The sequence below is a fragment of the Phalacrocorax aristotelis genome, chromosome 18, assembly GCF_949628215.1.
Source record: "Phalacrocorax aristotelis chromosome 18, bGulAri2.1, whole genome shotgun sequence".
NCBI lineage: Eukaryota > Metazoa > Chordata > Aves > Suliformes > Phalacrocoracidae > Phalacrocorax > Phalacrocorax aristotelis.
Window position 1 is genome coordinate 4904063 of NC_134293.1, and position 25677 is coordinate 4929739.

The 25677-nt window shown below is 44.8% G+C and overlaps 1 protein-coding gene across 2 annotated transcripts in view; it reads right to left on the reverse strand.

The window, feature by feature from the left end:
• Nucleotides 1-21791, reverse strand: part of ACACA (acetyl-CoA carboxylase alpha) — a 138278-nt gene extending 116487 nt beyond the window's left edge. The window contains exons 1-4 of one of the 2 annotated variants that reach the window (XM_075113150.1): nt 21682-21791; nt 16910-16956; nt 14676-14928; nt 576-708 (exon numbers count right to left, since the gene is read on the reverse strand). In XM_075113150.1, the coding sequence (XP_074969251.1) occupies nt 576-708; nt 14676-14902 (360 nt within the window). In that variant the 5' untranslated portion in view covers nt 14903-14928; nt 16910-16956; nt 21682-21791. Of the gene's footprint in view, nt 1-575; nt 709-3998; nt 4185-14675; nt 14929-16909; nt 16957-21681 lie in introns of those variants that run through there. The other variant, XM_075113149.1, reaches the window with a different exon arrangement.
• Nucleotides 21792-25677: the final 3886 nt, after the last annotated feature.

A 25677-nucleotide genomic window follows, 5' to 3' on the forward strand; every position in this document is an offset into this window, starting at 1 on the left:
TGAAAACAGCTTTTTCCCTGCAGACTCTTCATCCAGCTTTGGAGCTGTGCAGTTTCGTTAGCCAGCATTCAATTCAGCAAGAACATTTAATGGCCCATCAGTCAATTCAGAAATCAGCTGTTGCTCAGTCATAAATATTTTAATGTATTACACTTTGTTTGGAGCAGAAGACACGTGAGAATAGGCATAACAAGTGACTAAAACGTTCAACACCTGAAAGGAAGAGACCTCATCCATTAAATAATTATGTATTTTTAAATACATGTCTTAGTGATTTTTTTTCCAGTCTACTTTTGTTATACCTGTCTATAAATCCTTCTGTTTCAGCAGAAGAGTTCTAGCCCACTCAATCTTTTTTTTTTTCCTGTCACACTAGGCTAAAACAATGGGAAGTGTATTTAGCACATATAAAATAAAACAGAAACACGCTGATTACAGGCAGAAGTACAACTTTCAAATTCAGGGATGTTAATATTTTGATATCTGCAATGTACAGCCTTATACAGAGAGCAGTCATAGCTCAAGAGAATGGAACAAAATGCAATACACTAAAGTCAAAAAGGTCAGTAACTTACCTTTTCAATAACTTTATTCCCTCCAAAACGAGTGACAAATTCTGCTGGAGAAGCCACAGTGAAATCCCGCTGCACGTCAACTTTCTTCCTGTCCCGGCCTTGCTTTGCAAGGTGTAAACCAGACATACTGGGCCTACAGAAATTGCGGGAGACAGAAAAAAAGCAACTTGGCAGTGCAGAGGTACACAAATAGAAGATGATATGTGAATAATTTGTAAAGTTCCCCTTGGCTGTGCTCCCCAAGCAGGCAAGCAGAATCACCCCTTGCCTCCAGACTACTGTGGTGCGGGGTCCTCAGCTTTTACAGGGGTGACTTTGTTCTTTATATACCTTTCAGTTATCTATCTGCAAAAGCCAGGTTATATGGAGAAATTCTGGTTATGCTAATATATAAATAAGTAAAAATATGTTCACTGTATATTGCTGCCCAACACAGAACAAGAATACTCCACCACATTACTTTCAATTAATCTAGGAAAGCTGGGAAACAAAAACAATGTTTTCTGGCTTTGGTGAAACGAGCTACTACAATCAGACTCCATAAAGAAATCCTATTTAAGAACCACAGCAAATAAAGCTCAGGTGTAAATGAGAGACTCTGCTATCATTTTACAAGAAATTTCCACTATCCAGTCTTAAAATATCTTCCTCAAAAGTTCTGAGAGCTAGAGGACAAATTAATCACGTTATTTCTACTACAAGCAGCGAAAGCCAATTTTGTGTCTGACAAGATCAACCCTGTGCTCTGCCACCATCCCTCTGTGTGGGAATAGGACCGCTGCTTCCCTCTTTTATGCTTCAGCCTCCTCGGAAACAACACATGGATAAATCACCCTTTGCTTTTGCAAGCACTACAGGAGTTATTTGTTAAAATTTACAAAGCTGAAGTTTTGAGAGGAAACTCAACAGAAAAGCTACCTACTCTTCACACCATGCGCCTACCATAGTGCAGCATGACTATGGCAATAAGAAGATACTTTTTATTTCAAAGCTCCTGAAGCTTTACCTCAGGTAACCCCACAGTTTACCCATTCTTCTTGCCGTATTTAGTGTGCTTTTCTTAATGGGTTCCTTTCCCATGAACACACTGAAGTCCTTACCCCCGCCAACACACAGGATTACAGAACTTTTCTGTAGGAAGAAGAGATGAATATTGGGAAGGTATTTAGAAACAACTCAATGCTTTCAAAAGACCCAACTGGAACCAAGGGGCTGAGTGCCACTGGAGCAGCTGTGTAACTGGCAGCATCTGTCCCCAGGAGCCAGGCGGGCCCTGCTGGCTGCTCTTTGGCCATGGGAAACCCGTCAGGAACCTCTGGCCTACTCAGCTGCTGAAGTGCTGATACCATTGAGCAACTCCACTGGGAAAGGGGATGGGATGTGGCATAAAGTGGCTGGAATTGCTGAGGGAGGGCACAAAGGGAAAACCAAGGACAAGCCAAGTCACGTACAACACCTAGAGGTCTCCTTTTAAACACAGACACGCAGGGCAAGTAGCCTGAGAGCTGTATCTGTGAGGTTCACTGCCCCATGTGAGGTTTGGAGCATCCTGGTGTGAAGGAGCTGATGTTAGAGGTGCTTGGTGACAGCCTGAGAGGGAACACACAGATCTCCCCCTCATGTTCCCTCATAAATACATTATGTCCTATAAAGATTTACCCACCTGGAATGCAGACCTTCCTTAACTCTTCATCAGGAGCACAGTAACATCACAGACCAGTATTCTGACTAAAAGATCTGCTGATGAAAGAAGCCCTAAAACTGTAGCTAGTATCTGGTTTAAATCCAGATTCTTCTCTTACCCATTTTTCCTATGAACGATCATGGTACTAACACAGACTACGCTACTTTGCAGTACCTGTTAACAAAAAGGATCTTCATACGTATCATCTAGCACAACCTATTCAAAAAGGTGTATGTCAAATCCTGGTACAACCCACCAAGAATTGTACTGGAATGAACTGTACTGGGATGAAAGGCGATCTTCCAGGTAAGGGAAGATCAGTGCCCAGCTCTGACCATTATCTACCACACACAGGACGGAGTGCATCCTTCCCTGCCTCTCCGCCTTCGTGCACACCATCTACTTTGGCTGTGACGTCCTCCTGCAGCACAACCCTGATTTTGTGCGTATTTCCAGAACAGCAAGAAAGCATATTTACAGCTTTACTGGTAGAAAGCCTATCTACCAGTGATATTCTGGGACATATAAATGACTGTACTACGTCAGACCAAAGTACATCCAGTCTGGTAACTTGTCTCAAGAAGAGCTGCTAACCCAGAGAAGTGCATAGGAACAAGGTAAGTGTGCGGCGGTTCTTCCCCTGTGTACTTTCCCTTCTTCCAACAAGCTGCACTTTCAGAGATGGACATCATCGCTGAACTTAAAACTTATCCCTATCAGCAAGAGTTCACAAACGGCTCTTTGATAATCTCAGCCCAGGAATTCAAGGAAAGGCACCAACAGGCAAGAAAGAAGAAAGATGTAGTTGAGGTTGAGTTTCTACTAAATTCATGTATTTGAAGAGGGTCGGAATCTATGGCATGGCAAGGAAGGAGCACAGTCCAACAAGTGAGAGAGGTTTATTTATTGCAGGTTTATTGAGAGCAGTCTCAACAAAAATAGAAAAAAGATTAAAATCTTGGGGTCAGAAGCTGCAAACATGTATGCATATGAACTATCCTGCCAAGCTGAAACTACTACTGAGATGAAGATACATATATCTGTGTATATCTCTCTACTACATATATATATACACGATATATCTATGTATAACTATCTGCTACATATACATACACTATATAGTGTATATATATACACATATACTACAGATAAAATGTCATCAAAACCAGAGGTTCATCATCCAGAATAATGCACAAACACTTGTTTACAAGCAAGTATAGTTCCGTTTAATTTGTGACTGTAAGCATACCAAGAACATCAAGTTTATTTACTAATAACCACAGGCTGCACATTAACATTGAAACAGGAGAGATTTTTTTCTTTTTGCAGGGTAAGATCAGGTAGAAGTTGGGCAGCAAGGAAGAACGAACCCCGAGCTCTAAACAAAACAGAATAAATGCTGAGTTAGTAACAGTCATCCCTATTAATCACCAGGTCACAACTGCAGCGTTTTGTTATGTAGGAACTTTCAAAATGCTCATCTGTCCTTCAGTTTATAGAGGTTAGAAGTTGTGCAGAATCTCAAACTCTACCACTGATCCCCCAGCTAAGACATATTCTAGCATCCTTCTTACAGACTGCACAGTCTGTAAGTCTGTACCTCACAGTCACTGGTGAGGTTTCAGAGGATAAAATTAACATGGAAAAATATCAGTATGCATTTGCAGTACAGAGTGCCCAACTACCTCAGTCCAGGACCGCCGCTGCTATGAGGAGACAACCACATCTGTAATTCTTACCTTTGCAGCATGTGATATCTCATTTCCTGACCCTGCTCTGCAGAATCCTCCATGCTGTCTCAGTGAAGGAATTAACAAATTTCAGGCTTATGACTCGTCTAGTGCAGCTGCTGCTATTTTATTTTTTTCAGTACTGCAGCTTAAAACCCAGCAGGAGAAAGCTGTGAAGAGCCTCTCGCACTCACGCGGTTCTCCTTGCAGCAGTGGCACTTCCCAGATCACTTCAATATTTTAACCTTTGTCCCTTGCTTTCCACTACCCCTCTCTCTCTGTCACTCTTCCTGTGACGCAGCATGCACAGAGAGGGTAGCAGCGTTCAGAGAAAAGCAGCTGATCAGGAAAGAGAGAAAATGATCTACAGCTTACGTAACCAGGCTTAACACACAGCACCGCTGATGCAGCCCACACGATGCACAGCGGTCGTTTGCAGCAACAGTCAGCCCCAGCTCATGCAAGGAAGCAGAGACCGCACGGCTTCCCCACACGCTCCGTCAGCATCCAGAGGAACCCTGCACCGCTGGCCACACAGCTGCGCCAGGAGCCGGCGAGCGCCTCCTCGGCGGCTAGCTTTGCGAGAGCAAAGGCGCAACGACGGCGGCCAGCTAGCCCAGAGAACTCGGTCAACGTGGATTTAATATCAGACTTTCACGGTGGGTGGGGAGATGACAAAGAAAGCATTTCCAGGCTGCAGAGAAGAAAGTCAGATGCGCAGAACGTACAGGCACGCAGAGCACAGTGGTGACCCAGACATGAGACAACAAATCACACTGGACACGAGCTTGGAAGCTGGGAGACCCTGGACAAGTCACTTAAGTTTTCTGTGCCTCTGTTTCTCCACCTATAAAATGGAGATGAGATCACGCCTAGTGCTATAAGGAGAAATATCCTCGCAAGCAAAGTGCTACAATACTGTAGGGTCCAGCAACATCACTGGAGAAAGGAAGAGTGTTTACTCAGTATCGAGCACATGCAAAAACATAAATTGCTAATTTAGGGGTAGGGAAAGGATAAGCAAGGGCAACGACCACAGAAATACAGTGATGATCAGGCCTAGACTGCAACTAGATACAGGACCTGGATTACATTCTTAAACTTCACAACATGTGGGTCTGTCCTGGTGCAGGGACGTATCCAGGTAGCACAGCTTGTATGTGATGCGCCCATGTTCCAAGAGTCTGAGCAAAAGCCATGCAATCACCCGACATGGGATCACTTGAAAAAAGCAACAAGCACCTAGAGGAAAAGTGTCACATTAATGTGATAACGGTATGCAACCCTGAGCCCTGAAGGGCAAGGTGAGGTCACTGCAGGAGACAGGAACTAAGAATAGTACTGGTGATAGGAGCGACGACCAGCAGCAAGTGCCATGTGGCTGATAAAGTGCAGGCAAACAATTCTGTGCAGATCCAATTTCTTCAAGCATTGTCAGCAGATGGGTAAAGGGGACAGCGACACACTGTGGCAGTGAAGAAGGCAGTCACAGTGGAAATAAATCTCTTCACCAGACAGCATACACAAGAGATACCAGGGAAAGAGCAGAGTTTAAACGAACAAAAAAAAAACCCCCAACATTTTGTATCTACCTAATAACTAAATGCTTCTCGCCTCTCAGCCTTTTTTTCTGCTTTGAAGAACTACTCAAACTACCCAACTATGAAGTACACCAGAAATTCCCCATTTAATTCATTTTAAAACAGAAGTATAAGAAAAAGCAACTTGTCTTGGAATATTTTCTAGCACTGGCTCCACCATGAGAGGCCTCCCACCATAGAACCTTCCCAGGCGCAGTACAGATCCCCGCTCCCAGCCCACCCGAGCAAAGTCAGGGTCCCAGCCTCCCACACCCCAGCACGCATGACTCCAGCCATGGAGTTCTGCTCCCCCAGGTTCTCCAGGCTCTTGCTTCCCTTCACCTCTGCAGGGAGGCTACCACAAACCCACCATTTCACCAGTTCCAAACAAGCCATCACAAGGATAGAGAATCATGACCCTACAGACTCTGCTTGATAAAATCTGTGTCGCTTTCTCTTCTGGTCATCACCACATAAGGCCAGCAAAACCCAACAGACATTCAGTGACTCTACTGGTTATGTATTTCATGTAGAAAACTGTACATTCCATAATTTTCAAAATAAAATACTCGCATTATCTATGGTTCCATTAGATTTCCTCAGTTTTTGATCCTCATCCAAGATTAAAATTTATACATGGAATAACTGAAATTTTACTTTTCAGGTTTTGTGAAAACAGTTTCCCAAATATTTGCCTGTGCTTCAGAAAACCTCACCCACAGCCCCCACAGTCCAAACAGTTTATGACCATTATAGCTGCAAGGAAATAAATCCTACAGCTACACACAGCTTCATTTTAGAGGAGCAGCTTCAGCCTTGGTTAAAAATATTCATCGTGCCTTCTAGCAGCTGAATTCACTGCTATGAAATCAATGGACACGACTTGCTGCAACATCCCTACAAAAATATGCTACACAAGGATGTGCCGTTCTGAAACAATACTTACCATCAAACACAAACACACACTACAAAGCTTGTTTCCTAAACACAATACTACTCAAACCCAAATGGTAAATACCACATGAAAACCATCCCCCTCTTTAGACCCTAGGCCTGCTGTTAGACAAAAGGAAAGCCTGTGCGGTTCTCTTCTCTTCTAGCCTCCAAGAAAAAAAAAGCATTCATTACAGACACGTACCTGACGCACATCGCAGCTAGGAGCCTGCATTGATCCCAGCACTGTAACATGCCAAGTGCTATCAGTGACGTAGCAGTTTATTCCAAAGGCAGCGATGCATTAGCCGGCTTGTTTGAAAGGCAGCCGTAAGGAGACTGCAGCACATACACACACGCACACACACACCCCCAAGAAAGGGGTTTTTTTCCCCCCCTCCGGATTAGGCCCGTAGAGGGTGTGGAAAGAGGGCAGCTCTCATCATCACTTTGGGCTTTATGTTTTGTAAATATGTAAGTGCTGATGTGAACATGTATCTGATCTGGCTGGTAAGACACAAGCCAGCTGAAGCATCCGTAAGATCTGCTTCAGTTTTAGATCCTCCCTTGCAACCTATTTCAGAAAAAGGCAGAGAGAAAGAGCAAACATACATGTAGTCCAGCAAGCAATGCGGAATTCTGCAGCTGGAGTAAATGGTTCGCTATGTCTCAGGTAATAGGCACTGGGAGGCAGCATTCTGGACTTACTCAAAGACAGTTTTTGCCTACAATTTTAAAGAGACAGAACAGTTGGCTTGAATGCAGACGCTGCCTGAAATCAGTGCCTCAACCTATAAATCAAAAAAAAGAAACTCAACCCAGCTCTGACAAAGGATCGAGCATCAGGATTTCAGGAAATTAAATAAAGGATGCAGCACAAAAAACCAAAACCAGCCCTCTCCCTACTCCCTGGCTAAATAACTTCACTTTCAAGCTAACGCAGATTTCGAACAGCCGTCAAGGGAGGTCTTTAGCCTAAAGCAGTGACTTTGGTTCCAGAACTACAGAGCCCAACCTGGCAAAAGCTGCTAGGATCCCTCTCAAATAACCAAGTACCAACAGCTGCAATGGACGTAGGTTTTAAGTGCGGAGACACTTACTTGTCAGATATTTTCTTTTTACTAAATCACATATCTGGCTTTTTATCTCCCAAGCCAGATGCATCTGAAACCTGACCATACGCACAGATGCACACACCAAATCACTGGTGTTTGTTACAAGTTCCAAAGCAACATCACAGCTGTTATTATGGGACAGAACCTGACGATTTAAAGCTCACTGAACTTCTCTGGGTCACACTCTTATGTACTATGATCAAAACCACTTCATTCCCAAGCCTCTTCAACACACCCTGTGACCCATTCCCTCTGACTCTTCCTCCCAAGGTACTCTGCACTCAACTTGATAAGTCTCATGCTCAACAAGCCTGTAGCCTCCTGCACACTCCAGGCCCCTCCCTTCTTCAAATTTATCTTTCAGAACCCATTCCTTCTATCATGTCCTTCCCATTCAGACCCATGGCACCAAATTTTCACTGCTCAAAAATGCCCAGTAAATCCAAATATCAATCCAGATTAATAGCCAAATTTAAACTGAATTGATATCTGTACTCCAGTTCCAGAAACCACAAAGTACTGAAAGATCTTTACTTTTACATCCTCATGAAGTACAAAATTCCACATGTTCCTGGAGCAACAGCCTAGCACTCTCCAGGTCAAGATTTGCCACCAAGGTAAAGGTTAATAACAACAGTAGAAAAAGACTGAGAAGAGAGCAGAATTGAAGTCTCTGGCAAGGAGCCTTCCCAGTGCTCTTTGACAAAGCTCAAGTGTTGAACAGATCTGATCTCTATGAACAAGAGAAAGTATCTTTTTTAACAACCAGAATTAAGGGGGTAGGTGGGGGAATTGTGCCTAACATTTACCACTGAAAGAGGTTTTGCCTAGTGTAAGAGAATCCTGTACAGAACATGGTGCAGCCCATTTCAGCTACTAGCCTTACAGAGTTACAATACAGAGTCAAGAGATCACAGTTATTCCCTAGCCTGGAGACTCTTTGCCTTCCATACCTAAAATAGGTTTAATGACACTTCCTCTTTTCCCAGATTTGTTGCAAGCCTACATTCACGTGGGCTTCTCCTGAGCCACTGAAGATACAAGCACTAGGCTGCGAGGGGATTCTGCAAACGCCATCTTTGAATGTCTTTGCCACATATCCCAATCTGGGTGAAAAGTGAGGGCATTCAGCAAAATACAGGAGGGGGCCCTAAAGTATTCTGATAGGGACAAAGTATACTTCTTTATCTTTTCAATTAGAAATATCAGATAAGTAAGCAAGTAGGAGAACACTGTCACCACTGTGGTATCTCAGCCAGCTAATCTTTGCAAAATCTCCCTGCAAATTACTGAATTTAGAGATGACGTTTCCCATGTTAACTGAGGTCAAAGGGAGTAAAATATCTGTTACTCCCAAACAAGAAGAATGCTGCTTTGCAGAGGTACAGAGATGAAAAGTCCTTTCAAGGGTATTTGTTCACTAAACAGAGGAGCTTTCAGAGAAGAAAAAAGTTGTAATTCACAGGTTATCAGTATAACCAGAAACAGCTGGGAACCCAAAACACCTTACAAGCTTCCTCTTTTTCAACAGATACAGGAGGAAATACAACTTTTCCATCCAGGTGGATGAAGCTCAAAATATAAATCACAGCATCACTCGCTGGCAGTAGTGGTAACAAAAAAGATGCACGGCTTTATTTCAGTAACTTGCAGAAACATGCAACAGTATCACTCTCCCCTATCTGCTGAGCCAACAGCAACTGGTCATACGCAAAGGAAAATGTCTCAGCAAGCAGCATGCAATTCTAGTTTCATTATTGGCCCTCTGGTGTGCGAGATGCAAAGCCACGCAAGTCGCCCTCCACAAAAACCTCGGCAGCACCATGGCAACTGATAGCACAGGCAGCAGAGCGAGAGGAGGAGCCTTCAACTCCAGCAGCCGCCCCCCAGCCAGGAGCATGCGGAAAGCCTGGAAAGGAAAAGGGTCAGTTCAGCAAAGGAGAAATCCTTTGTGATGCAGCTGGGCCAGTCCCGGACACGGCGGCGAAAGCATCAGTCTTGCAGACACTAAGGCACACTTGTACTTCTATGTACGCTTTTGTGCATAAAATTACAGCAGCACTTAGAGTTTTACAAGATCAATGCTCTATAGTGTAATCCCCTAACCACAAACAGTTGGACTGGAACGGAATTTTTTAAAATACAAAACAGGCTCAGAAGGATCCTTTATTTCTTTTAGTGCTCTGTGCAATCGCCCTACGACTGGTTTCTAATCAGGCACCCTGTTCCAGCACCAGGCTGGCCGTACTCAACACACTATCATCCAGACTAAAATTGAAGTATTCTTCCAAAACTACTTTAATAGATGATTAGTTCTTCTTAAGCACCTCAGTAATTTATTGAGACTATTTACTTGAGAAGTCCAAATATCATTAGGTGCTAAGGGCTAAAGTCTCTGTAGACTTAATATCAGAGGTAACAGCTGGGCTGCTTCCAAAAATCTGGCTTTCACTTGATGCAAGTGGATCGTCAGGTGACTTCATACACCCTTTTCATTCCTTAAGAAACCAGAGCCCTGATGTATAAATACAAGAAGACATGCAAGATTTATTCTATTTTAAACAAGAATTTGATACAAGATACACTCTTTGAAGCTAGGAATTAAATTTAGCAATAGTCAATAACAATTTCTTAAACAAAACAAAGAAACCCAATGTACTTTCCAAGTGGCGTTTATACAGAAGTTTCTTAATCTACCACTAAAACTTCAGAAAGGAGCATAGCAACTCTCTAACAGCTCACTACACAACAAGCAAAACTGTATCCCAACAGGACTATCACCTTCAGCTGGAAGCGCTGATGTAAATTTCTGAACTCAAAGACAACACAATTATACCTGGAAGCAAAAAGATTTATGAAAAAATAGTATGCTTGGGTTTATTACCTAAAAGGTGCAAAATAAAACAAAGAGTACATTTTGTTGATGTAGATGGTACACAAGTAGAATATTTTTTTTAAGAACACTTGTTTCCAATATAAGATCTATAACTAACAGAGTGAGGACGACATTTACATTATTTTTATTACTTACACTCTTTAAATAAAGCACTACTAGAAGCAAGAAAAGAATCAGAACATTTTAATCTGCACGGTTACTCTTCCAACACACAATTCTGTTAAGTGCTGATGGACCACACACCAATTTAAAGTTCATTATCAGAGCATGGCTTTCTCAATCCTACAAAGTAGTAGCCAACTGGCACAATCAAAGGTCTTCATAGATCTCTAGTGGTATGGAAGCCTGTATTGTACAACCTGTCCCAGCAAAACCATCTTTAGCAACAGCATAAACACTTAACAAGATCAATAATGTGATAGATGGAACAACACAGAACACACACATTCTGCATGCTCAAATGAAGAAACATGAGTTGGCATACAGACTACCCATAGCTGGGTCAGGATGTATCGATCAGACATCACAACCCTATCAGATGATAAGGCTCTCAGCAATGTTTTCCAGCTCAGACAGCAGACCTGCAAATCTCAGGTACTGAACATATGCCAGTCTACCAAAATATCTATACTCCATGAACTGGCAATGACATGTCACTTTTTACGGGGGTCTAAGAGCAAGAGAGAAGCAGCAATGCCTGTTACTACAGGAAAAAAGGCCTTCAGATGACCAGACTTAATGCAAGGCACAACTGCTATGAGACTCCCATTGTGGCATCAGAGGCTCAAGCACCTTTCACAGAGACAGTTAATTTGGCCTCTACTAGAATGAGTTAGTTTGCTATAAAAAAGCACGAACAGAATATTCCATGGGAGCTGATGACCAAGAAAGAACATTTCTAACTATCAAAGTCACTTTAATATTGACACAGTGCTCCTCAGAGGGATGAAAATCTGCTTGGGATGTCAAGATAGGCGCTGGAACAGCTGTTGCAGAAAAGGTGCAAACAATCACTGGCACTAAATATTACAGAATGGATTAGACAGTCTTACAGTCAACCTCCACAAAGCAACGAAATGGAGTTTAGAGAAGAAAGGACGTTTTATTGTCTAAACTTCTGTGACCTAAAGTACGAGAGGAAAAAACAACTTGATCAGATGGCTGACAACCCTACTTTTCAGCTCTCCTGTGCTGTAAGAAGAAATCTCTTTTCTCTAGCCATCTGAGCAGAATTACTACCTGACGTGCTCTATGAAGAGGTAAAAACATAGTAAAGGTACACTCACAAACCCTCTTCCAGCTAACTAAATTCTGGATTTCAGACATAATTGTTCCCTCAGAAGGGCTTCCCTGCAGCAAAGCCCCTCACCTCAAATACAAGCTCTCTCTACATTTAGCTGACCAAAATTTCCTGTGTGAAATTAACCAGTGAATGGAAAGATTTCTGGCAGGTTCTTCAAAAAGGTACATTCCTTGTTTGACCCATTAGTCAAACCGTACAGAACTCTCCATGAATTTATCTTTGTCACTTTAGAAAGTGTTGTACCTTTGTCACTACCAAAAGGAGACTAGAAGCAAGAATACCTGTGTTCCATTAATTCACTGTCACAGAATGACTTCAGGCAAGTTGCTGAACTTGTCTTTGTCTCAGTTTCTCCATCTGTAAACATTATTTGGAAATCTTTTGATGAAAGGAACTACCACCCTGGAAAACTCTTTGAATTCATCCCATTTTATCTTAGAAAAACACCCTATAATGCTGTAACTTTTTCTATTTGAATTGGCATTTCTCTCCAATTTAACTGAAAGCCAAGTACCCTCAAAAGAGAGTGCCAAAGTAAGCAAGTTACAACAGAGGTGCTCAAGGTTGCACACCTATTGCATTATAGCTCTCTGATGCCAGGCAGTGTCCTAGAAGTTGCTTGATTTTCTTGCTCTCCTATTGTCTGTTTCCACACTAATGGTTATGTGTTCATCCAGTTTCTTCTGTTCCTAAAATATATATGGTTACAGAGCTAGATCTTTTCCTGCTTCAAAATTACCTTTTGTGCTGCCAAATTATTATAACTGGCAGTCTTTGGAAAGGTAATCCACTTCAAATTTACTTTAAGTTTTTTTATCTGTTATATTAGTGCCAGCTGGCTAAACACGTCCATCAGCATGACCATAACAACTCTGTAAAGTATGGACTACTATCCCCCTTGTGCCCCTACCCAAAGAGTCTGCTACTATTTGTTTTCAGACACTGTCTCCTTGAAGTGGGAAAGGAACCCCCAATAAAAGGACAGATTAAAATTCCCTAATCTGTACAAGCAAAGAAACCAGCAAAACAGAAGAACAAGCTGAAAGGATTAGCTGGTCATATAAACATCTACTACTGATCCGTAAAAGCCTTTTTGGAACCAACCATTTCTTCAAAAGCAACAAAGTAAACGTAGAGAGGGATCGTTCATCACTAAAAACTATAGTAGGATTCACTGTCCTGTACATTCCTGGAACAGCATGACACCTTTTAAAAAGGCAAGCAGAAAGAGCAGCTCAAGAGGAGGCTCTTCTAGGTTTGGTTCCGAGCACTGGGAGGTTCTGCTGGGAGAACCCGAGGCTGAAAGGCACCAGAACAACCAACCACAAACCTATTCGTAAGGAACTAGCAGACAAAAAGGTAGCAAGTTACACCCAGCTGGAAGATGCCAAGGACAAATATTTCCTAAACAAAAATTCACTTCCTTCCTTACACGCAAAAAAGGCTTGTAAACAGGGGACTGTCAATTGCTGCAGTAAATCTGGATGTTAGGAAGACTTCTAACACTGCCCAAAATTATGTTTTCATAAACAGAACAAGCACACATGAAACAACTGCAGGGTAGTTGGAAATTTAGATGATGGTGAGCAACTGTTCCGTTAAACCAGAACAATGTAAGAAGCAGGGCTTTGGTAAGGATCCATTCCAACACCAATACTGTTTAACATTTTCTTTTTAAATTTATCACTTACGAGTTTACCATCAAACTAGGAATGACTGAAGATGCTTTGAAATCAAGAATCTAATTCTAAAGGGATTTGACAAGGTGGCAAAGCAACCTGAAACGAGCTGCTGCAGTTCAATAGTGACAAGTGCAAATGTTACATCTAGTAAAAGATAACTTTATCAATATTCAGTGCGGTGATTGTTCATGGACTGCTGCTCCCCATGTACAACATCTCCTCACTCTACCCAGCACTGAACAAGGCCTCAGGTACAGCTCTGGGCACCAGACCTCCGGCAATATGGGAAACAAATGAAGGGAACATGGAAGAGTGAAGCAAGACTGATCAGACACTGAGAAACCACGATCTGTAAATGCACTGGGAAGTACAAGATCCCTAGGCCTGAAACAGAGAAAATCCCAATGGGTACATCCTGCTAGTGATACGCAAACCAGCAACACTGTAAAAATCAAGGGGCCTTTTGACAAGAAAGTATTAACACCACAGTCTCAAAAGCCTAACTTCATAGCTTGTTTGAACCACAAGGAATTAGGAGTAGGAGCGAAACAGCCCTTCTCCCAGCTGTGACACCAACATCTCCCTGAGCTACAAGCAGCAGCTACCATAGTAAGCCTTGGCTTTCACCACTTTGCAGGATACCAATATTTAACAATAAACAAAATATTCTCTTTCCAAAACAAAAGCATTCCAAGCAATACAGAGTCACTGATATTACCCAGAGCTACTACAAATTCTTTGGGTACACATAAACCATCAAATCCCATACAAAGACAAATTAAGCAAATAGCATCCTTGTTCTCAACAAACATGGCCCATCTAAAAGACATACACAAGTGAAAATCTTAAAGATCTCAGGCAACACATTTCAATTTTCTGAAAGCCGGCATACGAGACAGGCAGTACAAGCAAGCCCACCGTAACACTCAACAGCTGAGATGTCTGAATGGTGCTTGAGGAATTTAGGTACAGATATTTCATTAAAACTAATGGAGAATAGAAGGTTTTAATACAGATAAACTTACAAAGAGGTCATTTTGAATCAGAATGCCAGAAGATGTCTTGGCACAGTAAAAACATCTGAACCCAAACTGAGAACCCAGATATGAAGCTGAATCTTTGGAATAGACAGGGTAAAAAGACTGAAGACTGGATTTGACTACTATGTAATCCGTACCTCATATGATTTGCCAAGCCATCTTGAGCATTAGGAAGCCCTAGATCTGAAAGGGAATCCGAGCAGACAGACGCAGGCGACAAAGACCTCTCTTTCTCCTCTAGCAGATCAAGTTTCACCAAGGAGCTTGTCTCATCTTCTGAGTTATCCTCTGACACTGAGCCAATAATAAAGCGAGAGTGAGAGTTCATCTCCAGGGGTTTAGTGGGTTGGGAAGACTCTTCCATGGCTCCTACAAATTGGGCTCTCAGCACTGTAAGGGGCAAAAGAAAGAAAAAAAAACCAAAACCTGAGGTTAACACCTGCTATCGCAGAACAAAGAAGAGGACAAAGCAAGGTTCACTTCTGATAGGAAATGCAATGTTAAAACACCATAGCTGACCCTAGATAGGAGTCTAGGATCAAGAATAGTTACATCTGCTACAATCATTGACTTCTCTGTTTGCACAAGGACTATAAGATCAAAGCAGCTGGTCATTCTGATCTGTTGCAGAACCTCCTAGTTTAGACAAAGCTGCAGTAGGCACTTAAAAAAAAAAAAAAGAACACACGTACAAATACATGACTAGAAACCCAAAATTTTTATTTTACTATTATTCTTTGGTAAGCTAGTTATTGGTGACATTTAAAACCTCACTGGACATGGACCTTGGCAACCTGCTCTAGGTGACCCTGCTTAAGCAGGGGGTTGGACTAGATGATCTCCAGAGGCCCTTCCAACCTCAGCCATTCTGTGATCCTGTCATTAAAAATTTGTATTTCACCAGCATCTGAACACTGGGATTCACGGTGCTAGGCACTGCACATAGCACTATTTACTGCTATTCAAATGATGGATTTGAGTGGTCAAAACCTCCCTTTTCCCAGGCGTTGCCGGGTGTAAGACACGTTCGCTCTCATATTTCTTAGGATATTTTCAGGAAGCCAAGCTGATCTACCAAACACTGGGGAGCCGATACAGCGTACCGGCCAGCAGCTTGCCAGCCAGGTGGGGCTAGGCAAGACCTAAGATCTATTCAGCACACAAGCCCACCTCCAACTGGGGTCAACAGCAGACACTTGGGCAAGAGAAAAAGAACGAGCTGAACACAGAGCTCACCTCCCTAATACATGATCTCAGTTTCCCATGCCAAGAGCTCAAGCCCATCTCAAGCCAGAATTGCGACCTTTGGGCTTAAATGGCATGACAAGTTTCAACTGAGGCAAAGTGAGTAGTTTTGAAGTTTCCACTTTGAGAAGCATCCACAGGCTCTGGAACAACTACAGGATTAACTGAATACCTTATAAAAAAGTGATTCTCTAAGAGTTCTCTGTACACATTACAGGTATAACAGAAGCAGCAATTAATGTTAACTTCTTCCATGTACTGTTGTGCCACCTGCCTTATCCTTAACCTGAAAAGATCAAGCTTTAGGAAGACTTCAGTCTTCAAAGCTCGTTCAAGTTTGAGGATAACTCTCAACCAGGATGACTTTAACAAATCTAATAACCCACCACTGTCAAAGGGAAAGGTCTCACTCTATTCACACCTACCTCTTCCCTTCTCCACCCTAGCTACGTGCTCACATGGCCTGCGCCCTGCCAGCTCTGGTGCTTCCCAGACCACCCTCCAATCTGATTCAACAAAATTGTCCGAACCGTAACCAACAAAACCAGATAATTTGTGAGGTTAGCAAGTGGAATTGGAGGGGATGGGAAGATACTGGTAAGGAATGATGGGGACAGAAGCAAAACATCCCCTTTTTAGCAGCCGTGAGCTGACAGACTCTCCACCATCTTCTCTAACTTCACTCTGACTTTAACCCCTTGGTCCCAGACGATCCATGTCAATTAGGGGATAGTAGATCCTTTATGGTAATACATTGAAACTTAGCAGCATGATTTACAATCGTCAGAGGAAAACTAAAAAAGTTCAGGTCTCCATTTTCCATTTTCAAAATCATTACATAAAGGGAGAAGAACCTCTTAATATGGGGAATTCTGAGTATCAAAAAATCAGTGTGGTTCCAACAGGGAATGAATGCATATTCCTCAAAATTAAAAAAAAAATAAATAATTACAACTGAGAAAGAGCATGACAGATGGAGAAAACAAAGGAGAACCTCCCAGCATAAAGGCAGGTGGGATGAGGAATTAACATTTGATACGCCCTCCTCTGCCTGACTTTGATGCACTTACACGGTAACTACACAGAGCTGGAAATCGCATCATGATATGATTAGGAATGTACTAACCTCTTGTTATTCTTGCAATCTGAGTGGTTATCCACTTCCAGAATGAACTGGAAAAGAAAAGAATTAACAAGTAAATATTATTAGGAAGAGTACTCTGTGTGCGTTTTCCCAACTATACAAATCTTTGAACACAAAACTGTCGTGACAAAAAACACAGGTACAAGACAGACTAGATCGCTTGCTCCCGGTCACAGAGTAAACCGGGAACTGAACCTGCAAAGTCCAAGTCAAGCCGTGGCACCTCCTGCTAGTCCGTCGTTCCGGCAGCTTCTGAGCAATGTGTTAGCACACACCTCATCATCCCGCAGACATTTTAGTTTTGTTTCTAAAAGAAACTACGCTTTGTGCCAGTGCCATGTACTTAAGTCAAACTTTTTTTGCTTTGTTGACTTCTGAATCTGCTGGCCGATTTCAGCTGAATTTGATGGTCAGGACTAAATCCCAATGGTAATTAGAGATCTCGTGAAGAACTGGTGGCTAGAAGACACAGCTGATGTACCATATTTTTACGTGAAAAAACCCAACACTTCACCTGTAAAACAAACTGCGATAGAGCAGTACAGACAAGGACGAGACGAGGGGATATTTATCTCAGGGCCCCACTCTCCCAAGAGGTACTTCACCACGCAGAAAGGACTGTTTTCATACCCTTAACTCTCACTCCACAATTCTATCCTAAGCCGGTGGGAAAACCTCGTCAGTCCTGCTAATTATAGCCACGTTATGCCAAGTACAAGGATGCAGTGTAAATGGTTTGATGTGAACATCACAGCTTTCATCCGGTACACAAGCAAAACTGGACCATGTTATAATAAAAATAGGACACGAACATAGTTTTAATTGGAGCACAGACATGGAATTTGTGGACAATGCAATCCTTAAACACCATGTTCCTTCTTTTCATCAGTAACTGAGAATTAAAAACTGATCCAACTGGCTTATGCACTTTTACCATGAATGTACTTGACTGAATTATTTAGATCAAACCCTGTGTTGACATCACTACTCCCACAAACTCCAGTTTCACTGGGGCCACGGGCAGTTCATTTTACAGAGACATACTTAACCATTTTATGACTCAAAAGCCACAAATATCTGCCTGACACAGGCATTAAAAAGGTGGATTGATCTGCCTTTTTTGAGGGTAGAGACAGAAAAGAAGGGGAAGCGCGACTGTAAAGTCTGCATACCTATCTGTGACGTGCAGAAACTAAACCATACAGGAAGACTTCTTTAATTGAGACACTTGGGCAGGACTTAGAGCTCAGATAGCACAAAGTTCAATCAAATTTTATTTATGCATATAAACATGAAGGCAATATTTATGTGTATATTTATCCTGGCATCAGATCACTCCTAGAGAATTTCATCTAGATGGATTTACTGTTGGCACAATTATCAGCGCTGAAGATACTGCGATACAGCCAAACTAACTTCAACCCTTTCTTAATGAAGAAAAACTTTCTTTCATTTTGAGATCTTAAAAATTAATAAGCAAGCTTCAAGGCTTTTTTACTTTTTTTTTTTTTTATCCTGAGCAGAGAAGGAAACAGAGGAACAGTCAGCGACGCATTTCATTCAAACACTCCATGAGAAAGCATCAAACCAACGCCAAGGCTCCTGATCCCCAATGCCACGGTCAAACAACTTGACTCAAACATCTTGTTTGTACAACTCGGTTCAAAAGCAGTTAGTTATCCATGAAGCCCCATTCAAGTCCACTTACCAACGCACTTCCAACCCTTTGTAGTTCAGTCCTAATGTCGTGAGTTCCACTAGGGTTTTGCAATCAGATGGTAACTCAATCTTGCATTGAATTAGATATAAGCTCAGCTTGTTCTCAGCATGCTGAAATTCGTTATTCATATTTAAATGAATTTCAGCATTGTTTGAGGTCAAATAAAATATAGACTTTCGCAGAGATCTCCTCACAGAAGCCTTTTGCTTTCAATGCTGCACATAGAACGTGCAAGTCTCGCCAAACCTCTGCATATTGCATTCACTGTCTGAAACACAATCGCCATAGTTTCCAACAAGCACCTTGAACTCAGCTGACCACCGCGGCAATGTTCGTGCACCACTAACCATAGCAGACGTACTGTTTGTTTTAATAATGCTGAACTAGACCCTAAAACCCAGAATCATCTGGATCCTCTACTACGTACAGCCCCTACACTTTTGCAGGTGTCAATAGCCTGTCAAACAGGCTAACTTTTGCAGAGAGACTGACACAAAGCTCTGCAATTTACGGAAGGGTACAGACTGAGAATTCGATCCTGCGAAGATTTGAGAACGGGTAACATCATGTTCTCTGAGCCTGCTCAGTTACATAAATATGTTTAATCACAGTTGAATCTTTACAGAATCTGAGCCACGCTGTCCTCCTCCTCCTGAAAAAATCAGCTCACGTTAGAAGTCTGAAGACACACAACACGTTTATAACTCCCCAACTCTGCAGATATCAAGGTGTTTAAGACCCAAATCGCATTTACACTACAAGCAATGAAAACCCTGTAATCCGAAATCAAAAAGTAACGTACCTGGTTTTGCCTGAGGTGCAACAAAACCCAGTTCACTTCTCCACAGCTCTGCTACTACCATTAGTAAAATTTTTGGCTTGACAGTGAAATGCACGTGTAAAAATATTAGACTTTAGAAGTTTTTGTAACAGCTTCACTTCAAGATAATTTTTATTATTGTAAAATACACCCAGGTATGAAACTTACATAATTTCAGCTGGAAATTAAGTTTCTAGTTTTTTTCAAACTACCCCACTCTGAAGACAATTACGCGACTGAAAAGAACATTATTTCAGTGAAAAGGAGTTGCAGGTTCTTTCAAAGACTCAGAATAGCACCTCTACAGTATTGGTAAGTCACATAAAAAAGAAATTAACAAACCTAGTTTTATTGAAAGGGATCTGTGGTACTGCTAATGAATACAAATAATTTTAAACAATGAAATGGATGGGTACTTTCACCACCCTAACTGAGTGAACACAGGTAATAGAAAACAAAGGAACAAAAAAGGTAAAAACAAAGTAAAAATAGATGGTATCTGTGTAACAAGTTGACTCCTTAATAGTTTTTACTGAACAACAAAAAAAAATAATCAGCAACATGCTCACCTATACCAGGACTGGAAGTGAGTTTCCAGATCAGGAGAGGGCAAAGAGATGATTTTTTTGCTCCAAGACAGGCCACCAAGCACCAAACCGTTTACCTGCAGAGCTCCATGCCTGTGGTCTGTCAGGCCAGCTGCCGCCGCATTTAAAGAGGTCCAGCCTCTGCCTCCACACAACTGGTGTGCCACTAGCCAGACTCCGCTCCACCTGGGCCATGCCTCCTGCTTAATAACCGGGCATTGCCTCACTTGCTATCCTAAAGCGTTCTCAGCAACATCAAACACCCTGCAAAGTTCTTTGCTTCTGATGTATTGGACGGTACTTCACAAACTCTAGGTCCACAGGTTGGAAGTTCTCGTTAGTTTTCAGATTTACTGTATCACATTAGACATATAAAGCTGAATATACAAGTGGAATACATGCTTCCTAGGCCTCCTCAGGTAAAGTATGTCCGCGTCACTTCCAAAAAGTACATAAAGACAAAATAAAAGCCTACCTTTAGAGCTATCCTAGTCGTCTAAAACACTCAAGATTGTGTCTAAATCCCACTGTCTTATCCCATTCGGCATAACTTAAACAGTTCGCTGAGTATTTGCAGCCTGCTAAATTGTGAGAGACTAAAATTTTACTTCAGATTTTTTTTATGCAGTATATTTAATTTTAAAACTTTCTCAAAAAGATTTAAGAGACACCATGAAAGGAGAGGCGAGAATAATAATTTGTTCTGTAAATCTACTTTCTAAAACTTTATTATTCTTAAGCACCCTGCAGCACCTTCCAGAAGGCATTCCCATGGCTCCTTTCAGCCCCTCTGTAAAACCAGGCCCCAAACTCTTCCCTTAAGAGCGTGAAATCCCACCAGAGATGGAAGGAGGATGACGATAAGAGAGGAGGGATGCCTGAGCTGGCAAAGAAAGTGCCTCGTGCTCTAGCCCTACGCTGCTTTGGGGGCTCCAACACACTCGAAGGTATATTTTTTCTGTGAATTAACTCACTCGCACGAGGCGAAGCCACAACCAACTTGTTGTTCCGCGCCAGAGCAGCGGCCAAGGCCACCACCGGCCCCGCCGAGGCGGCCGGGAACCCCCGGGAGGCCCGCGCGCGATCAAACCAGCCGCACGGGGGAACCGCACGCCCGCGGCGCGGCGCGGCGCGGCACGGCACGGCACGGCTCGCCGCGCGGCGGCCCCTCCGGCGGCCTTCCCGCCGCCCCGCACCGCGGGGGCTGGCCCGGGGCGGGCGGCGCTGCGGCGCGGGCAGCAGCGAGGCACCGGGAGGAAACCGGCCGGCTCTTCCGGTCGGTAGGAGCGGCTCCGCGCCGGGCGCCTGCCCGCGCCGCATCCCCGCGGATGGACCCCCCCCATCCCCCCTTTCCCGCCCTCCGCATGCGGGGCGGGACCGCTCCGGGCCGCTCCCCAGCCGAAGGAGGGCCCGGGTCGCCGGCAGCCCCCGAGCACCGCGTCCGCCCGCCCGGCACTGACAAAGCCGGCGGTGCGGGGCGGTACGGCATGGTGTGGCACGACCCGCGCTCCCCCGGCTCCGCCGGCCCCCGGGGGCTCCCGCCCCCGGCCCACGCACGCCTCTCAGCGCGGCGGCCCCCATCGCGCGGGCTCCCGAGCCTCAGCGCGGTGCGGTGCAGGTCGCTCACCTCAGGGTGCCGGGTACTGCGGAGGCGCGGCGGGCCCCCGGCCTGGCGCTGGGCGGCGGAGCTGGCGGGGGCGCGGTGCGGTACGGTGCGGCCACGCCCGGCCACGCCCTCACCGCGCGGCTACGCCCCCGGCCCCGGCCCCGCCTCCCCCGGCGGCCCCGCCGCCGCGGTGGTGTGATGCGAGAGGTTACCTCAGGTCAGACACCTCTAACCCCGCCCCGCCAGGCGCCGCTCCCATTGGCTCTCGGGGAAGGGGGGGAGGAAACGCAGTGGGGGGCGTGACCAATCAGGCAGAGCGCGCGGGGCGTGGTCAATGAGGCGATGCCTATGGTCTGAGCGGCCGGCTTGGCGCGCCCACTGGCTCCGGCGGGGGGGGGGGGGGGGCCGCTGCTGGCTGGGCTCGCTCACACACCCCCGCACACGCCCCTCAGCCCACACACCCCCCAGGGCTCTGTTGGCGCGGCCCGGGCGGGGCGGTGAGGGGGCCGGGTGCCCTGGCTGCCCTCAGGCCGTCCTGTCCCGGGGTCATGGAACTGTTGAGGGTGGGAAGGATTTCTAGGGTCATCAAGTCCAACCGCCAGCCCAGCGCCCCCAGGCCTCCTAAGCCGTGTCCTGAAGCGCCACGTCTGCACGTTGTTTGAACACCTCCGGGGATGGTGACTCCCCCCACCTCTCTGGGCAGCCTGCCTGACCACTCTCAGTGAAGAAATTTTTCCTAATATCTAATCTAAACCTCCTCTGGTGAACCTTGAGGCCATTTCTTCTTGTCCTATCGCTTCTTACTTGGGAGAAGAGACCAACACCCACCTTGCTACAACCTCCTTTCAGGCAGCTGCAGAGAGCGAGAAGGGCACCCCTCAGCCTCCCCTTCTCCAGGCTAAACCCCCCCAGCTCCCTCAGCCACCCCCCAGCACACTTGTGCTCCAGACCCTGCCCCAGCCCCGCTGCCCTTCTCTGGACACGCTCCAGCCTCTCAAGGGCCTTCTTGTCCCGAGGGGCCCAAACCTGAGCCCAGCATTCGAGGTGGGGCCTCCCCAGCGCCGAGCACAGGGGCCCCATCCCTGCCCAGCTCCTGCTGGCCACACCAGTGCTGACACAAGCCCGGGGGCTGTTGGCCTCCTTGGCCACCTGGGCACTGCTGGCTCATGCTCAGCCGGCTGTTCCAGCACCCCCAGGGCCTTTCCAGCCACTCTGCCACAGCCTAGAGCATTGCATGGGGTTGTTGTGGCCCAGGCGCAGGACCCAGCACTTGGCCTTGAACCTCATACAATTGGCCCCGGCCCATTGATCCAGCCTGTCCAGGTCCCTCTGCAGAACCTTCCTACCCTTGAGCAGATCAACACTCCCACCCAATTCGGTGTCATCTGCAAGCTTACTGAAGGCGCACTCAGTCCCCTCATCCAGATCATTGATAAAGATATTAAACAAGACTGGCCCCAAAACTGAGCCCTGGGGAACGAGCGTGTGACCGGCCACCAATTTTATAGCTCCGTTCACCACAACTCTCTTGGCTCGGCCATCCAGCCAGTGTTTTACCCAGCAAAGAGTACACCCGTCCAAGTTATGAGCCACCAAATCACTCCCTTTGAGGGAAAACTGCCCAGTGGGGGCTGCAGGAGTGACAGGCAGCAGGGCCGGTAACGGAGCCCAGCCTGCAGCAGAGCCTGGCCCATGCATGGGCCCGGTGCAGGCAGCAGGGTCTGGTGTGCTCCAGGGGCCGGGTGCACCCCGCCGGGCAGAGAGACACCCGCGGCTGCCCACCAGCCCGGAGCAGGGCCTGGCGCAGGCAGCAGGACCCCCACCCAGTAAGACCCAGAGTGGCCGTTGGCCGTGCAGTGGGAGCAACCCCGGCCACACACCAGGCCCCCCGCCTCAGCACCCTGTGCGTGAGAGCACCACGTTGGGCTGGCAGGCTGACCTGTCCCCTCCCGGGGTGCAGAGCTAATAGCGTGTGGCCCAGACACTGCAAAGCCAGCCAGGCCATACCACAGCGTTTCCTACTTGTTCTTTGACCTTTAGCCACTTGTTCTGTAGATGGACAATGGTTTAAAGAATTACCCCTTCTGCTTTTTTCACTTTTTAAAGTTTTGTTTCAAGACTGCTGCATTACAGGATTGTTGAAATTTAAATCGAATAAGCAATGCAAATATAATCCCTAACACTGCAGATCTGGTCATCTATGTAGGCAGATCCTTTTCCTTCTGGAAGTAGCAGTGGTGCCAGGAGGATATAAAAGCATAAGTATCTGCACAGTTTTGGGGTCTATTCAAACAGTGTTCAGCAGGGCTCGTCACTATGAACACCTTCTGCAGTGCTCAGAGGGACAGAACCAAGTCTGGCAGGTCACTGTACCTTCCTCTCCTTCACGGGGAAATAGGGTTTTGTTGGATAATTTATACATGCTCAGGGCTCTTTATTCCTGCACTTCAAATAAAGGGCGATGCCAGGTTTAAGAGGATGCTCTGAGAGAGCTCATCCTGGTTCTCAAGACTGTGCTGGGGCAACTGTGTCAGGCTCACAGAAACTTCACTGCCGCAGCAGGAGCGATAACACAGTAGTAAATTTCCTCAGCCGCAGGCTTCTGTTTAAAACTGCAGGGAATTTTGTTTTAAAATGTGTTTCAAGACCAAGCCAGTGGTTACCAGGATGTGAGACTGTGCTCTAGCAGGGAACAGCAGTGACTGTTGACAGTCATGTGCTGACTTGGGAGCACATGTCAGAATCCGTGCCTCCTGCAGGCAAGTGTTACATGTCTGGAAAATCTTATTTGGCACTTTGTAGCTTTGTGGTTAATAATATTATTAGGGGGAACAAACCATGTTCTCACCTCCATCAGGACTAAAACTGGAAAATTGTTCAGGCCCTGGTAATTTTTATTTATATCTCTATAGATATGTCTTTTACATAAAGAGCCTTCCTCCATTTAAATATTTGTATGAAGGAGCCAAGAGAGAAGGCTAGTCAATGTTAGCTTCATCATACACAGTACTAAATCCCAACTCACGCAGAAGTGAGGGGGAGTGCTTGGCATGCTCAGGGATTGTGTCCTAAATCACTGATAATAACTATATACTGAATTTACAAAATCGGAGATTACGACAGCTGCTTAGGTCATCCTGTGTAGTGTTCCGAGTACTCCGGTCATGCTAAAACCTGCATGCTGCTTGTCTGCCCTGCCCATTTCATCCATTCAGTTAATAAATACCATTCAAATACTGCTGGAGGAGTGATTGCTACATGTAATTAAATCCTGTAGCAACTCTCCCATTCAAGGGCAAAGAGACAAAAGAATACATGAAAACAGCAAATGAAATACATTAACCTTAAAAATAAAGCATGGATTCAGAAGGTGGTTTTGAAATTAGACAGTAATAATATCCCTGGGCCACCCTCAGCTTTGATGGCCTTAAAGCCACACTTCATTTATCACTACAATGTTAATGGTTGGGCTTTTTCACAGATGGATCCTAGTGCGCATCATACAGAAGGACAGTTGATAATAGCCTATATGCATACGGCACAGCATAGATCCCAAAATATTCCATTCTGTGAATTTTACACAAGCAAATAAAAGCACTGGCTTTCTATCTTTCACACTTGCTCTTGCCCACTGAAGCCAGCAAGAAAATCTCACCGCCTTGTGAGCAAGTGTTGGTGGAACGCTTTTTACAAGGAAAGACAATTTGGGAGGAATTACAGTAACTGATTTGGAACACACTGCAGGGTAAGGAATACCCAGCAATTATTATTGGCCATGCTGAATCAAATCCCACATTTAGGATACCTGGTGAATTTTGCTGACTTACATAGGAGCAGAAATGGGTTCCAAATTTCCCTCAATTCTAGACTGAAGTAGTTACAAAGGACTGGTTAAAAAAGTGTTCAGGCTTCAAATTGTGGCAGCAATCATGTGTGGTTTAATGCAAACATGTTGTTCACAAAGTACAGACACGCTTTCAATAGTTTTATCAGATTTTTAATTGTAACCATATTTCT